Source organism: Cokeromyces recurvatus (genome assembly GCF_025118155.1).
Source record: "Cokeromyces recurvatus strain NRRL 2243 chromosome Unknown BX663scaffold_7, whole genome shotgun sequence".
Lineage (NCBI taxonomy): Eukaryota > Fungi > Mucoromycota > Mucoromycetes > Mucorales > Mucoraceae > Cokeromyces > Cokeromyces recurvatus.
Window position 1 is genome coordinate 384,774 of NW_026251393.1, and position 15,835 is coordinate 400,608.

At 31.8% G+C, this 15,835-nt stretch overlaps 7 protein-coding genes across 7 annotated transcripts; 3 read left to right on the forward strand and 4 right to left on the reverse strand.

Annotated features, from left to right (window-relative positions):
• Window positions 1-22: 22 nt before the first annotated feature.
• Window positions 23-661, reverse strand: BX663DRAFT_503054 (60S ribosomal protein L34-B). Its single transcript, XM_051526705.1, has 3 exons — window positions 568-661; window positions 417-496; window positions 23-309 (listed from the first exon to the last, which is right to left on the reverse strand). Exons 1-3 carry the CDS (start codon window positions 644-646, stop codon window positions 139-141), a joined length of 330 nt encoding a protein of 109 aa, XP_051384624.1. The 5' UTR covers window positions 647-661; the 3' UTR covers window positions 23-138.
• A 939-nt stretch (window positions 662-1,600) lies between these two features.
• Window positions 1,601-6,141, forward strand: BX663DRAFT_503059 (patched family-domain-containing protein). The gene is made up of 5 exons (XM_051526706.1): window positions 1,601-3,973; window positions 4,082-5,325; window positions 5,422-5,481; window positions 5,649-5,849; window positions 5,978-6,141. The coding sequence occupies exons 1-4, from the start codon at window positions 1,640-1,642 to the stop codon at window positions 5,674-5,676; spliced, it is 3,666 nt and encodes a 1,221-aa protein (XP_051384625.1). The 5' UTR covers window positions 1,601-1,639; the 3' UTR covers window positions 5,677-5,849; window positions 5,978-6,141.
• Window positions 6,142-7,481: 1,340 nt separating this feature from the next.
• BX663DRAFT_503063 (uncharacterized protein) lies at window positions 7,482-9,335 on the forward strand. The gene is made up of 3 exons (XM_051526707.1): window positions 7,482-8,703; window positions 8,766-9,070; window positions 9,139-9,335. The coding sequence occupies exons 1-3, from the start codon at window positions 7,664-7,666 to the stop codon at window positions 9,210-9,212; spliced, it is 1,419 nt and encodes a 472-aa protein (XP_051384626.1). The 5' UTR covers window positions 7,482-7,663; the 3' UTR covers window positions 9,213-9,335.
• Window positions 9,336-9,500: 165 nt separating this feature from the next.
• BX663DRAFT_503065 (Pre-mRNA-splicing factor 38) lies at window positions 9,501-10,523 on the forward strand. The gene is made up of 6 exons (XM_051526708.1): window positions 9,501-9,535; window positions 9,600-9,728; window positions 9,794-9,950; window positions 10,010-10,125; window positions 10,188-10,366; window positions 10,446-10,523. Exons 1-5 carry the CDS (start codon window positions 9,532-9,534, stop codon window positions 10,352-10,354), a joined length of 573 nt encoding a protein of 190 aa, XP_051384627.1. The 5' UTR covers window positions 9,501-9,531; the 3' UTR covers window positions 10,355-10,366; window positions 10,446-10,523.
• A 71-nt stretch (window positions 10,524-10,594) lies between these two features.
• On the reverse strand, window positions 10,595-12,389 carry BX663DRAFT_431528 (peptidase C1B, bleomycin hydrolase; the record flags this gene model as incomplete). The annotated part of the gene is made up of 5 exons (XM_051522875.1): window positions 10,595-10,974; window positions 11,048-11,237; window positions 11,386-11,846; window positions 11,939-12,025; window positions 12,134-12,389. The coding sequence occupies 5 exons, from the start codon at window positions 12,387-12,389 to the stop codon at window positions 10,595-10,597; spliced, it is 1,374 nt and encodes a 457-aa protein (XP_051384628.1).
• Window positions 12,390-12,909: 520 nt separating this feature from the next.
• On the reverse strand, window positions 12,910-13,892 carry BX663DRAFT_503072 (uncharacterized protein). The gene has a single exon (XM_051526709.1). It carries the CDS (start codon window positions 13,510-13,512, stop codon window positions 13,300-13,302), a length of 213 nt encoding a protein of 70 aa, XP_051384629.1. The 5' UTR covers window positions 13,513-13,892; the 3' UTR covers window positions 12,910-13,299.
• A 331-nt stretch (window positions 13,893-14,223) lies between these two features.
• Window positions 14,224-14,751, reverse strand: BX663DRAFT_503074 (uncharacterized protein). The gene has a single exon (XM_051526710.1). It carries the CDS (start codon window positions 14,700-14,702, stop codon window positions 14,325-14,327), a length of 378 nt encoding a protein of 125 aa, XP_051384630.1. The 5' UTR covers window positions 14,703-14,751; the 3' UTR covers window positions 14,224-14,324.
• Between the last annotated feature and the right edge of the window lie 1,084 nt (window positions 14,752-15,835).

Genomic DNA, 15,835 nt, shown 5'->3' on the forward strand with positions numbered 1-15,835 from the left:
TTTATGTACATATTACAAATAATAAAGAGAAAAAAAAAAGCTGCATATTTCTTTTTTTTTATTCTTTTTGATTCAACTGCATTGTTAATCAATGAATTACTAAAAAAGAAAAAGGATCAAAAAATAAGGCTGTTAAATTTATTTTTGAGCTTTAAGGACTCTCTTGACAATCTTTTGTTCTTCAATCAAGAAAGCACGGACAATACGATTTCTAACACATTGACCACAGCGAGAACCACCATAGGCACGGCTAACATGCTTTTGAGTCTTGGAGACGGTAGCGAATTCACGAGGACGGAGAGCTTTGATCTATAATATATATAAATATATAATCAAAGATTCTTAAAAATCAATAATTTGTTCTAACTATTTTTTTTTATTTCCTCTTCTTCTTTTTTTTTCTTTATTCAACTTACACCAGCGAGAGTTTCACCACAATCACCACAACGAGGAGCCTTAACAGGCTTCTTTTGATATTGGAATACAAGCTTTCCACCTATAATGTTGTATTTTGTTTTTTTTTTAATATTTCAACTATGCATTACTGTAATATTAACAATCTCTTACCAGGAGTCTTAACAGCTCTAACACGGTTAGAGCGAGTGTTGTAAGAACAGCGGCGTCTATAGGTGAGACGTTGAGCCATTTTGAAAATCTACATTGACATGTTCAATTGCGTAAAAGAAGAATTGGTAAGTAAAATCATCCAAAATTTCCCATCTAAATTATCCATCATCAATAATTTCATTTCTATCCCTCTGTCTTATGTTAGAATCACTCACCTATGGTTTTGGAAAAAGAAGGATTATACTGTCTCTAGCAGGATTCCATTCATGTATGCCAGAAGCGCTAGTATGAAGCAGAAGAGCTTGCTATTTTTTTTTGATTGTCCGATCCGCATATTCTTCTGTTCGGACCGAATATTTAACATACAACTTTTTTTTTTTTTTTTTTTTTTTTTTTTTTCATCTGTGTATTTAGCTTATATTAGCTGAATCAAATAATTACAAAAAAACTTAAATACTTCATGCGTATATAAATCAGTAGTATTTTAAAATCAGGAAAATTACTATTATTTCAAGTACTCTAAAAAAAAAAGAAATACGACTATTAATAATGAAAAATAATTGAATAGTAATATAAAACAACACATTTAGTTAACATGAACAATAGAGAGATTATTGACGATGTATTTACCTTTCTTCATTACAGCATTTTATTGCTACTCCTGCGAAAAAAAAAAAAAAAAATATTCTCTAGATTTGACATCACACTATATATTATATCTTCCTGACCCTTCTTGTTACACTCTATGAATCCTATTATTTTCATTTTTCCCATTCTTTTATATATTTTATACTCACAAGGTTATTTTGCATTTATACTCTGTACATTGTTGAACAGCTTTGGAATAGTATAGGTTGTACACTCAACTAGCTGATGTATTTATATAGTAGTAGTTAGTTTACTTTGAGCAAAAAACGATAAGCCAAAAATGGAAAAATAGAAAGTATATTTTTAAAAAAGCGACGACAATTTGTTAATGAAAGAAGAATAATATGCATTATTACATATTTCAAATTAATAAGGACACTTTTCTTTTTTTTTCTTTTTTTTTTTTTTCTCTTTCTATCTCTTAATGCTAAAAAATTCGTTACTAATATCATATTTAGTAATATGGTCTATTACAATAAACTATTTCAGTCAAGCTGAACCAATAACACCCGTTCATAAAAAAGGTGTTTGTGCCATGCGTGGTCAATGCGGTTATGAAGGATTTTCTGCATTACCATGTGTTAGCAATGAACCTGCTGTTTTACCTGATAACTCAGAATTTCGAAAATTACTTGTTGACACCTGTGGAACTGATTATATAGCAGGCCCTGTATGTTGTGATGAATCTCAGTTGAATGATCTTGTCAATCAAGTGAAAAGAGCAGAGACAATCATTTCCTCTTGTCCTGCTTGTTGGAGTAATTTTTTACAATTTTGGTGCTCTTTCACTTGTTCACCTGACCAGTCTACTTTTGTAAATATTACCTCCGTTAAACCTGGTACTGAAGCAGCAGAGACTTGGACAGTAACGGGTGCTGACTATTGGGTTGGTGATCATTTTGGTTCTCAGTTTTATGATAGTTGTAAAGATATAAAGTTTGGATCCTCTAATGGTTTTGCCATGGATTTTATTGGTGGCGGAGCTAAAGATTGGCATGCGATGGTATCTTATATGGGCATGAAGCGTCCTATGCTAGGAAGTCCCTTTCAAATAGACTTTCCTTCTTTAAACACCGTTCCAAATAATGGTATCCTACGTTATGATGCAGATGGTAAATCCTGTAATGATTCTGACCCTGCTTATCGTTGTGCCTGTGTTGACTGTCAAGCTGTTTGTCCTGTCTTACCACCTGCTCCTGGAGAAATACCAGAATGCCGTATTGGCATATTACGTTGCTGGAGCTTTGCCATGTTAATAACTTACTCAAGTATATTCGCTTTAGGTATCACTTTGCTAGTAGCAAGGAATAAAAGATTAGGTCTATGGCTACAGACCTATTTGGGAATTAATTTAGATCGTAAACGAGGACTCCTTTATGAACGAGTATCACTTACAGATGACGAAGATGAATTACAAGATAACGATCATGAGGAAAGTTTATTGGATCCTGATTACACACCCCGCAGATACTGGCTTAATTCTCGTTTACAGAACTGGTTTTATTATCAAGGCCTCTTCTGTGCTCGTTATCCCTGGCTGGTCATTATGTCATCTCTTCTGTTTGTCATGCTATGCTCCTTAGGGTGGTCACGTTTTGCAATCGAACGTAACCCTATTCACTTGTGGGTATCTCCTTCTTCGACAGCATTGGCTCAAAAGAATCATTTTGATGCGAGTTTTACACCCTTCTATCGTACAACTCAGCTTTTCTTTGTTAGTAAAAATGATGAACCTATCGCCTCTGCTGAACACCTTGAAAGCCTTTTTAAATTGGAAAATGAGATAAGAGCGATGAAATCAAATATCTATAATGACACATTACAAGATGTTTGCTTTCATCCTAATGGAGACGCATGCATTGTTCAGTCTGTCACAGGGTATTGGAAAGGAGAAATGGATGAATTTGATCCAACTACTTGGAAGGAGACTTTAGAAGAATGTACGACTCAACCATCACTTTGTTTACCCGAATTTCAACAGCCTTTAAAACCTGAAATGATTCTAGGTGGTTATCAAGAAAACGATTATGTTTCAGCAAGAGCATTTGTAGTTACCTTTGTTTTGACAAATTCACTAGACACAAACAAAACGGATCGATCTGAACAATGGGAGAGGACCCTTTTAGAAAAAATTTTATTAAATTTAAATGATCGTTCTGAATGGGAAGACGTTCGAATCAGTTATTCAACAGAGAGTTCCCTGGAGAAAGAATTAAATAAATCCAGCAATACAGATGCAGGCACAGTGATAATTAGTTATATAGTGATGTTTATCTATGCATCGCTTGCATTGGGCCGTATTTCATCATTCAATCCACGTCGTCTTTTGATTGATTCAAAGTTTAGTCTGGGTATTGCAGGTATCTTGATCGTTATCTTTTCAGTGTCAAGTGCGGTTGGCCTATTTTCTTTGACAGGTAACAAAATCACTTTAATTATTGCGGAAGTGATTCCATTCCTAGTCCTTGCTGTCGGTGTCGATAATATCTTTATTCTATGTCACGAATATGAAAGACGTGTTGAGTTAGGGCAAGATGAATCCATTGAAGAACGTGCTGCAAAGACCTTGGGGAAGATGGGTCCTAGTATTTTATTGAGTTCACTTAGTGAAACTATAGCTTTTGGCTTAGGGATATTAGTCACTATGCCTGCTGTCAGTAGTTTTGCTGCTGTAGCATCTATGGCTGTTTTCGTCGATTTTATACTCCAAGTCACCTGTTTTGTTTCATGTCTAGTATTAGATGCATATAGAGCACAAGTAATGAAATCTTTCTTTCTTTCTTTCTCTCTCTTTTATTTATTTATTTATTTTTTTTATTGTAAAGAAGTTGTTACTAATGAATAGCTCATTTTATCTGTTATATAGAATAACCGTATTGATTGTGTTCCTTGTATTCAAATCAAGGCGCCTGAAGTTGTAGAGAAAGATAGTTTTTTACAATCCATTGTAAAATCTTGTTTTGTTCCCACTATTCTTAATCATAAAGTTCGCTATGTTATTTGCTTTGCTTTCCTTGGATTATTTACCATTGGATTATCGTTAGCACCTCAATTACCGATGGGACTTGATCAACGTATTGCTTTACCTTCTGATTCATATCTAGTACCGTACTTTAACGATATGGATACCTATTTTAATGTGGGTCCTCCAGTTTATTTTGTTGTAAAGGATGCAAATATAACCGAGAGATCGATACAGAAGAAGATTTGTGGTAGATTTCCGTCTTGTCATGAACGATCTTTAGCCAATGTGCTTGAGCAAGAACGTAAACGATCCAATATATCCTATATCGGAGAGCCTACAAGTGTATGGGTGGATGACTTTATGAACTGGCTTAATCCAGCCACCACCTGTTGTCGACTTAAGAAACAATCCTTTAACAAGTTATTACAATCTCAACGGAGACTCGACAGTAGTGATAGATGGGAACTATGCGATGTCTGGGATGACGAAGATGAATGTACTGATTGTAGCCCAGACTGGGATATTAGTATGACTTCATTCCCAGAGGGTAAACACTTTTTAGATCTTTATGATCTTTGGATCCATATGACACCAGATGAAGATTGTCCTTTAGGTGGTAAAGCAGGCTATGGAGATTCGATTGTTGCTAACCATCAGAATATCACGATTGATGCCTCTTATTTCCGTACCTTTCATACACCTTTGCATAAACAAGAAGATTATATAGCAGCCTATGATTCAGCAAGACGTATTTCAAAAGAGTTGAGCCAAGAGTTAGATATCGAGATTTATCCATACTCTATCTTTTATATCTTCTTTGAACAGTATACCTATCTTGTGCCCATGGCCTTTGAGATATTAGGATTAGCCATCTTTACCATCTTTATAGTCACAAGTGCCTTATTAGGAAGTCTACGATGTGGGTTTATTGTTATGTCTGTTGTTATCATGATTCTTATAGATGTTGTTGGTGTGATGACGTTATGGGATGTAAGTTTAAATGCCGTTAGTCTTGTCAATCTTGTGATTTGTGTAGGTATCAGTGTTGAATTTTGTTGTCATATTGCTCGTGGATTTATGGTGGCGAATGGTAATCAAGAAGAAAGGGCAGGCAAAAGTATGATTGATGTTGGTAGCTCTGTAAGCTTTTTTTTTTTTTTTTTTTTTTTTCATTCATAGAAGTGAAGACAAATGCATGTTAATATGACAATGAAATTTGATTAGGTATTCTGTGGTATTACATTAACGAAGTTTGCTGGTATTATCGTTTTAGCGTTCACTCGGTCCAAAATATTTGAAGTCTATTATTTTAGAATGTGTAAGTTTCAAAAAGAAAGAAAGAAAGAAAAAAAAGAGTTTATAAGTATACAAGGGAAAAATCTCTCATTTTTTTTTCTTATATATGCAAATACATATATAGATCTTGCTATTGTTGTTTTAGGAGCTTTGCATGGTCTTATATTATTACCTGTTTTATTAAGTATGTTTGGTGGTAAAGGTATGGCACTTACAGCAGAGTTTGATGAAGATGGGTTTGCTTGGTCTACAGGCAATGATTGGAGAGGCCTAGGAGGTCGTCATAATGGTCTTTTGATTGAAGATGATGAAAGCTCAGATCAAGTATTAATTACGGATATTTCAGATGATAGGCAGCAGAACAATATCTCTTCTTCTCATAATGGATATAATCCAACAGACAGAATGACGGTTGAATAATAGTGTGAATTATTTTATTACTTTATGTACTTTTTTTATTATTTTTATTATTATTTTATTTTAAATAAACTTTTGTCTTACTGAGAATCTTCACAAGCAATCGTCTTATAAATTAAACTTGTTTTATATTCTGGTGGAAAAAGAGAGTGAAGGAGAGCGAAAGAGAGAGAGAGAGAGAGAGGAAAGAAAAAGACTTCCAGTCGATAAATAGGGATGGTAAATATCTAATTGGAAATTGACTTTACTTTTCTCTATTTTACTACTGAACTTACTCCCCATCTTCCATTATAAAGATTTTATAGAGGAGTATTTATTTATTTATTTATTTATTTATTTATTTATTTATTTATTTATTTATTTTTTTTTTTTAAAAAAAAAAAAAAAAAAAATTTAATAAATGTTGTGCCAAATCTTAAATTTTGTGTGTCAATACAATATAAAACTGATCTCTGCTATATCAGTTTAAATACATAATAATAGTAATGATGATGATTATTATTACGTAATTTCATTGTTGCTGTTGCTGTTGCTGTTGCTGTTGCTATTGCTACTGCTACTGCTACTGCTACTGCTACTGCTACTGCATCTTCTTCTTCTTTAATAACTATCATTTAATTAATAATATGTATCTTTTTTATTTTATTTTATTTTATTTTCCAGATATACATGCATTTAATTCTCCGGGGGTATAGTGTATCATCATCATTCTTGTTGGCCTCAGTAACTTTAATGTTGGGCAAAAAAAAAAAAAAAGTTCGGATGTACAGATGCAGTATGTAGTTCGTTAGTAATAGAGGAAATTATTTTTAAATGAATAATATTGTTAATAAATAATGAACTCCGAAGTGCATGTTTCAGACCTATTATAAAAAAAAAAATAACTATAAATATAAACTTATTACTACTTAAAATAAACAGGGGTGGAGATATTAGATGTAAAAGAAGGTTTTAATTATTACTATTTTATTTATACAAGTAAAAAAAGAAAAAAAGTAGGTAGTGATAAAGGGAAAGGAAAAGGGGCAAATTAATTTACTACTAGTAACAAATAGTAGCGGAATATGAAGTAAGCTATTTTAACATGAAAAGATGGCGTGAGTAGTAGGGATAATAAAGAGAATGTGTGGCTCTAATTTACCAATAAAATATAATCAAGAAGAAACATATGCATAACTGCACGGGCGTAGTCCGAAATAAGAAGTGGCGGAAACTGATTGGCATCAAACTTCTTTCTATTCACTTTAGCCTCTTTGTTATATATTTATACACGCACAAGGAAAAAAAAAAAAAAAAAAGTACCTTTTTAGAATTTAATCATTTGCTTTTTTTGTTATCTATCTTTTTTCTTCTTCTTCTTCTTCTTCTTCTCTCTCGTTCTCTTTCTTTATTATAATTATAGTTTCATATCCTATTCCCTTTCCCCTTTTTAATATTCATATAGAAAAGAATCGAATCATGACCGATAAAGAAGAATTTTATCCTACTGTACTTTCTCAATCATTTAATGGTACTTTTTCTTCTATTCATAATTTTTGGGATACACTGATGTTAGATCAGTCTTATAATACGTTCCCTAAGCCTATTGGGGAATTGTCACCGGATTCGTATCACAAGAATTATAATTATAATTATAATCATAACCCTGCAGCAGCAACAGCAGCAGCAACAGCAGCAGCAGCAACAGCAACAACAGTAGTTTTACAATCACAGCCAACAATTCATGATTTGATTACAGGTCCGACACTGGATTCATCATCGCTTCAATTTATGTTATTTTTGAATCATAACGTTATTAAAGATGATGTCTTTTTAGCTCAACCTACTTTATCTCATCATGATGTTTTATTATACCCTAATACTACTACTACTACTACTACTACTACTACTACTACTACTACTATAGACCATGATGATAATGCTTCACTTAGTAGTCATTCTTCTTCTTCTCAACATAGTGACAAATTGACTTCTCCTTGTCTATCACCCGTTACTTCTCCTACTATTTTCTTATATAATCATGAACCATTATTTGAAGGTGGTATTATTGAAGAAAGATCACCACTACTACCACCATCCTCTTCTTCTTCTACTACTACTACTTGTAGTTTACTTGCTGATGACCAAGAAGAGGATGATGATCTTTCCTCTATTCTAACAACAGATACATTAGACCAACAAACAAGTCTTCGAAAGAGTACATCTAATAACGATCTTGACTGGTTAAAACTTCTTAATGCCTTTCATGCAGATGTTGCCTGTGACCTGCCTCCAGCTTGTTTTGATACATCATCGAATGAAGAAACGATTCATATAGATTTATTGGATCAAGATGAATTTTCAATTAAAATAGATTCTAATTCTACTAATACCTTGAAGAAACGTAAACGATACTCTTCTCATCATAGAGAACAACCGTCTATAACAAATATGTTGACTATTTTCAATACGAAAGATGTGATGACTACTACTACTACTAAAAGCAGTAACGACGTGGTGGAACAAGCTGATGTACGTCAAAAACGCCGAAAGAAAAATCATCATCAACAACAAAAGACAGTTTTAAAAAAAAAGAAAAAGCAAAATTATGAGGGTGATAAAAAGAAAATTTTATCAGTAAATAAAGAAGAATTAGATCAAAAAGAAAATTTTGTAGGCAATCAGCTGATAGAACCTATTATGAAAACATATGATAAGAAGACCATGTTTCAACATTTAACAGAGGCCAATATTGACTGGTGTAGATATTGTGGTACTACTGAAGGAGTTAATTGGAGACCTGGGCCATGGGGTAAAAGAACACTCTGCAAGTAAGTTTTTTATTTTAATTCTCGAGAAAAATATTTATTTATTTACTTATTCATCTAAAAAGTAAACATGGATGCGATTATAAAGGCTATGGTCTTGCAAGTCGTCTGCCTCGACTCGATCTTTCAGCTTTTATAAATGAAAAGTTAGAAGATCGTTTACGTCCAGTTGTTCAATACTTTTGTATCATATGTCAATCTCCAGAACAAACAAATGAAGAGAATCCTTTGATTCTTTGTGAAGGAGGCTGTTCTCGTGCATATCATCAACATTGTTATACACCCGCGATAACCATTCATCCAATCAATGATTCTGTACGTTGGTATTGTAGTGCATCATGTAAGGAGAATCGTAAACGCAACAAAGTTGGTATGTGTACATATAAAATACATTTGCATATAAAACAAAGAAGACTAAACTAGGCTTGTTTATTTTAGTTGTTGAATTACCACGTAAACATATGCCTTTAATGCATTTATTACCCAATATTCTAAAGAAAAAGAAAAACTAATAATTACTTGATTGTATATTATTGATTATTACCATTTACATTATTTTATTTTTAATATACAAGTCATTTACTGTATATGTATTTCCCTTATTAAATATGTATAAAGTTAATACTTTAAAAAAAGTTATTTATTTATTTTATTTTATTTTTTTTTTTTCGAATTAAAATTCAAGACGATTATGATTGGTTAATATGCTTACTGCTACTATTACTACTACAATTTAATAACCCAACCTCTTTTTTTTTTTTTTTTTTTTTTTTTTTTTTTTTTTTTTTCTCGTCTTCTTTTTTTTTTTCTCTCAATACAATTCAACTGGTCATGGGTAAAAATAAATAAATAAATAATGACACTACTTTTTATAATTAAATAACTAATCCTTATATTAGCCGACAATCCTAATTTTCATGAAGGAGTCTCTATTCATGGTCGACATCCTCTTCATTTAATAGAAAAAATTATTCGTGAGAGAATTCAAGGATCACTTTATTGGAAAGAGCATTGTTACGGCTTATCAGGTATACCCACTTTCTTAAATTTAAAGAGAAAAAAAAGATGGATTAAACATGAATGATTTAATTAGCTGCAACACTTATGGATAGAGCTGTTGAGCTTGAGTATATAGGTGGATTATATGGTAATCAACAGCCTACAGAATTTATTTGTCTAATATTGAAATTATTACAATTATTACCTGAAAAGGAGATCATCATTGAATTAATCAAGCAAGAAGATCTCAAGTATTGTATTTGATTTTGTGAAAGACTTTATTTTATTTTATTTTAATTTATTATCATAGGTATTTACGTGCTTTAGGTGCATTTTATTTACGTTTAACTGGGAAATCAAAAGAAATATATCAATATCTTGAACCACTATTAAATGATTATCGTAAACTACGTGTGCGTACTGGTGGTAAGGTTAAGATTACTTTGTTTCGCAAAAAAAAAAAAGATAAATAATTTATATTGTTTTAGATGGTTACAAGTTAACTTATATGGATAGTTTTATCGATGATCTATTACGCGAACCTCGTGTTTGTGATATTATTTTACCTCATCTAACAAGTAGATATGTATTAGAACAAAATGATGAATTGGAGCCTAGAGTGAGTGCGTTAGAAGATGATTTAGAATCAGATTAATGGATGTATTATGTAATATAATTGTATATTTATAAAATAAGATAAAATAAAATAAAATGATATTTGATAACAAGAGGGAAATTCTATTTAGTATCAAACAAAGGCATTTTTATACTCTCTCAACAACAATACAATAATGAAAGACGACTACTTTAACTCAAGGCCCACCTTTTCTTTCTTTCTCTTTCTCTCTTTATTTATATATATCTATTCCATAAAATAGTAGAATCGTCGTTCTATTTATTTAGGACATGCTAATGCTCCCATTGGATCATAAGCAGGTAAAACAATAGGTCTTTCATCCAACAAGTCAACAAGCTTTTTGGGAACGACACGCTTTTCAAGTACAATTTGATATACAAATTCAGAGAACCATTCATCTGTCATGATCCAAAAGCCTTTCTCACCCGAGGACTCTGACCAACTATTTTCAACTCTCCAACGAACTGGATTATTGTCGCTATCCAGATGAACTCCAGTGAATACCATAGCATGAGTCATGGCACTTTCTCCATATAACAAACGTTGAGCTTTAGTCAAATTAAAATCAACATTAAATGCAAGCTTATAATCAAATACTCTAGTATCCATTGATCCAACATTTCTATTACTGAATTGTCCTATTATCGAGAATTGATACGCATCATGATTTATTAAGAATACTTTATATATATATATATATATATTACTTACCAACATCACATCCAAACCAAACGGGGTTTCCTGATTTAAGTACATCAATCGCAAGTTTCTTCATTATATTGATCGTAGTATTCACATATTTAATTTCACCACCATCAACAACGTTACCAAGACGAGCAACTGTATATACACGAGAATAAGCATTACGAGGATCATTAATCAAGGACATTGTTTCAGAAATCTATTATTTATGGATATACATATATAAATGAAAGTGTTATCACCTCCTCCTTCTCTCTCTCTCTCTCTCTCTCTCTTTCTCTCTTTTTTTTTTTTTTTTTTTTTTTTTTTTTGATTTTTAATTTTTCATACAAAGTAAATAAACTTACAGGATAGTCTACAACTTCTTTCATAAATTTCTTTGGTGTCATGCAAGTTAAAGAAATGCATTTGCCATTTTTATCTACAGCCTCCCAGTTAAAATCATGGGGAGGTTCACCTAAATAGATGACCATGATACGGTAAATATCTTGCATCATTTCTTCTTTGATGACACGAATAGAGTTAGTAGAGAGACCATCTGCGACTGCTTTACGAATTTGAGCAGCAAATTCTCTCAATTTTACAGTGACTAACCAATTTAATTTTGAAGACGAGGAAGAGGCTACTGTCTCTGGATAGACACTCTTGGGGACAACACCATACTTTTCAACTAAATTGATAAACATTTGCCATTGTCCACCATCTCCAACCGGGGAAGTCAAAAGATACTGAACAACACGATCATTAATATCTTCATCAGCTAAATCAATCATATTTTCGAGAAACCAATTTGCCTTTTCAAGTTTATCTAATCATAATAATTATCATTATTAGCTCCTCTCCTTTCTCACTCTTTTTTTTTTTTTTTTTTTTTTTTTTTTCTTAATCGAGATGACTAACCATAGAAAAAAAGGAAATTTTGACTTAATTCAAAGTCATCGTTCAACTTGTATTTACGAATCACGGCCAAGCGGAGAACATTTGTGCCTATTATAGTCATATTAGTTATCTCTCTTTCAAAAAAAAAAAAAAATAATAATACTATTTATATGAATATATAAATGTATACATATTACATAGATGTGTGTATTTTACCAGCAAATATCCAACAACGTCCACTTTGCTTTTGATTCGTAGCAGCACCTTCAAGGTCGAGTTTGACATTAAAGACATGACGGTTATAAATAGTTGACTGAGGATTAACTAAAACTTGAGTAGGATCATTGTTCATGAGAGCATTCATCGCAAGTTGGTTTTTCTTATCCTGCCAAAAATGGTCTGAAAATTTATCAAGTGCCTTAAAGGTAAGAGAGGCATAACGCTCTTTCACTTGCTGATCAGTTAAATCCATGGTAGCCATAGCTTGACTCAAGTACTTTTCTTGACTTGTACTCAATGATATGTTCTTATCTAACGCCTCTTGTTCAATAACTGCCATCATTTCAGCTCGCTTTTCATCAAATGTCTCTACTTTTTTTACTTCTTTTGAAACTTCAGCACCCATAATTATAATAATAAAGAAAGAAAGAAAGAGAAAGGAAGAAAAAAAAAAAAGAGGGATATACACATATTTATACAAATATAGAGTTATTAAGAATGCTGGTGGCTGTTATTGTTGCATTTTTCCTTTCTGGGTCTTAAAAGTTATTAGTAAACTTGAATACACGGAAAAAAAAAACACCCAGTTGTCATGGGATTAAGCTCGATCCAGTAAAATGATTTTTTTTTCTTTTCTTTTCTCTCTAACTCTCAGGTACCAGATCAAATAGTCATGCATTTAAAAAAAAAAAAAAAAAAAAGATAGTAGGTACCATCAGTTATGTACAACTCTTGTGTTTTATTTTCATTTTTCTTAAAAACAAAAGGAAAATACACGATTAAAAAACATAGAAATAGAATTCTCTCGTGTTTGATCATCTTCTTCTGCATCATTATTCATTACAGAATAATAAGAAACAGTAGTTGAGGGCCTGTGTTGACTATAAAAAGGGGGAAAAGAAGGAGAAGAAAGCAAGAGTTTACGTTGCTCGGCAATATAATCGTCGTCGTCATCATCTTCATCCTCAATAGAAGAAATAGAAAAGTCTGAAAGACTACTTTGATCATGATGGTTGCTTGTTGTTGATGACGACTCATCGACTTCTTCTATATCCGGACGACATGGAGAAGGATTAAATCCCTTTTCTTTTAATATTTGTTGCGTCCATAAAAGATATAATCCTTCATCATCTTCGTTTGATCCGATTGATGATGTTATCTTGTCATGATTCATCAAATCTATATTTGAAGAGAGTATATTCAGATGTATAAACAGACATAATTATGCATAATAGAATACAGTCTTTACCTAAATAACGTGTACTATTCCGAAATGAGCCATAACCAACATTGGATAAATCTCGGTCTGATATGAATGGGATCAACAACAACAACAACAACAACAAAAATTTGAATATTATACTACTCACCATCATCACCTTTATTTTCGTCGCTGCTGTTACTGAAGGATGAAGTAGAAGGCGTAGGTGGTGAGTAAGTGAATATGTTTTTGATGTACTGTAAGTTATATTATATGATTCAGTATTTACTACACAGGCTGGTTTCTTATATTAGTTGGATATACCTTATTACTATGATGAATTGGAAGAGCAGTCATTTTTATAAGAAGAAAGTATAAAAGGAAAAGGAAAGAGTGATTAATTCTGTATATTTATATATGCTCTCTTATTCAACAAGGGGGTAATATAGAAAATAGAATATGTATTCAAGTCATGAGGGACTTTAACAAATGCAATTTGCTAATAATTATCATACTGTGCATGAAACAAAAGGAACAAAAAAAAAAAAACATAGACATCATTACGTAACCTATTGTTGATTTTTGAAAAAAAAAAAAAGGGTTCAATAAAAATCTGTATTTAGAAGAAGAACAGTTACTACAAATGATTGTTATATGACTGACTAGAAAGAGATTTATTAGTTTCTTTTTTTCTTTCCAAGTAATGAATACGTTGCATTTATATTAGGTTTCTTACAAGTAAAATTATTAGTTGTACATGCATATATGCATACATATTTTACAATACTGATTTCTTTAGAAAACATAGAAAAATATCATTCCTATCCTTTTATGTTACATGCTTATTCCCTTATCATGTTTTTTTTTATTATTATTATGATGATGATATTAGTTAACTATATATACACACACGCGCACACACGCACGCACACACACACACACACACACACACACACAAAATGGAATCATTTCCTTTTATAATAAACTTTAAGCATCCAAGGTAAGTCTTGACTTTGCCCTCTTTTTAATATCATTATAACAATTTCCACATAAATGATGTAAAAGCTTATTGTTTCCACATGCAGGACAAGCTGCTATATTCTCCTTTTGCTTTAATCCTTTATTAGAAGCACGCATACGTTTCTTTGAATGGGATGTCTTCTTCTTTGGTGCAGCCCAGAGGAAAGGTTCTAGCCAGATGGGTATTTGAAATGTAGGACGACTTGTAGTTTCACTGGCTAATGTATGACTATGACTGATTGAATTCGTCAAGGAAATCGTACCGAATCTCGATGCTTGCAACTTGAACACCGTTAATGGCTTTTGTTGTAAGACTGTTTTTGTACCAAGTAATCGTAAGCTCATTCTTTTATTATTATTATTCCAAGATTGATTAGAAAATGTTAAATAAAATAAAATAAAAAGATAGGCAAACTTTAAGCCGGGCATACCCCTCTCTTTCTTTTAGAGTAAAATCCTGTAGCTCTTAACAAGTCAAGTTGAATAACTCCGACAACGTAAAAAAAAAAAAAACTCGCTCTATTTTTTTTTTTTTTCAGTAATGATATCTTTTATATTGAACACTACTATATGTTATGTTAATAGTTTTCAACACGAATTTATATATGTTGCTTATTATGAGAATTACAAAAATATTGAGTGCAGATTTCACTAAACTCGCCAAGACGAGTTGCTAGTATATAAACTATAAACTCCCTCCCCATTTCAAATATAAGGGGGGAGCTGCCCCGAAGAGTTTTTTTTTTTTTTTTTTTTTTTTTTTTTTTTTTTTTTTTTTTTTTTTTTCTTTTCTAATGGCAGGCTTGGCGTATCAAGTGATTTGAGTGCTCGTTGGAGGAAGGAGAAAGAATTTTGAAAAGATAGGAGTTGGGGTAAGTTGGAAACAAAATAAGAATATTTGTTGAAAGTATATATCCTCTACCATCTACTATATGAACTGGATTTGATTGAATCACAAAATAGTCAACTACATTCAATGAAGAATAGGTGACTTGAGAATAGATTCCAAGTATAACTATTTTACTTGAATATTTCGACTTTTGATACTTTCTTTCGACGGTCTTACTAAAGAATCTGTTAGAAATGAGGAAGGAGTCAAAACACGATATAGACAGCATAGTTAAGTCTAAAGTGACATACCTAATACTAGTAGTATTGAACCTTAAAAAAAAAAGAAGGAACCTTATTTGAGAAAGCATATTAACCTTAATAATTTACATTGGGAACTCCTTTATAAAATTCTCTCTAAAGAAACAAGCCAAATCCATTATAATAGAGATGTCTATTGCTAGTGTAGCCCTGTTGAGATACAAAGGTTGTTAGATATATTGTCATCATGTTGATGTTATCACAAGAATAGTTTAATGCTAGTGTAAAAGCAGTAATTCTAAAGCAGCAAATAAAATCTCACACAGTCGAAAATAATAAAATTTGAAATGTAACATACAGACTTTCTTAACAAGTTTTACAACAACAGT

Coding starts and splice junctions, on each gene's coding strand:
- BX663DRAFT_503054 (XM_051526705.1), bottom strand. CDS start 646: ATGGCTCAACGTCTCACCTATAGACGCCGCTGTTCTTACAACACTCGC. Junction 497..567: donor TAGAGCTGTTAAGACTCCTG/GTAAGAGATTGT, acceptor ACAACATTATAG/GTGGAAAGCTTGTATTCCAA. Junction 310..416: donor GTGGTGAAACTCTCGCTGGT/GTAAGTTGAATA, acceptor TATATATTATAG/ATCAAAGCTCTCCGTCCTCG.
- BX663DRAFT_503059 (XM_051526706.1), top strand. CDS start 1,640: ATGCTAAAAAATTCGTTACTAATATCATATTTAGTAATATGGTCTATT. Junction 5,326..5,421: donor GATGTTGGTAGCTCTGTAAG/CTTTTTTTTTTT, acceptor CTGTGGTATTAC/ATTAACGAAGTTTGCTGGTA. Junction 5,482..5,648: donor CGGTCCAAAATATTTGAAGT/CTATTATTTTAG, acceptor TTATATTATTAC/CTGTTTTATTAAGTATGTTT.
- BX663DRAFT_503063 (XM_051526707.1), top strand. CDS start 7,664: ATGTTATTTTTGAATCATAACGTTATTAAAGATGATGTCTTTTTAGCT. Junction 8,704..8,765: donor GGTAAAAGAACACTCTGCAA/GTAAGTTTTTTA, acceptor TCATCTAAAAAG/TAAACATGGATGCGATTATA. Junction 9,071..9,138: donor TCGTAAACGCAACAAAGTTG/GTATGTGTACAT, acceptor TGTTTATTTTAG/TTGTTGAATTACCACGTAAA.
- BX663DRAFT_503065 (XM_051526708.1), top strand. Junction 9,951..10,009: donor ATCAAGCAAGAAGATCTCAA/GTATTGTATTTG, acceptor TTATTATCATAG/GTATTTACGTGCTTTAGGTG. Junction 10,126..10,187: donor ACTACGTGTGCGTACTGGTG/GTAAGGTTAAGA, acceptor ATATTGTTTTAG/ATGGTTACAAGTTAACTTAT.
- BX663DRAFT_503072 (XM_051526709.1), bottom strand. CDS start 13,512: ATGATGGTGAGTAGTATAATATTCAAATTTTTGTTGTTGTTGTTGTTG.
- BX663DRAFT_503074 (XM_051526710.1), bottom strand. CDS start 14,702: ATGAGCTTACGATTACTTGGTACAAAAACAGTCTTACAACAAAAGCCA.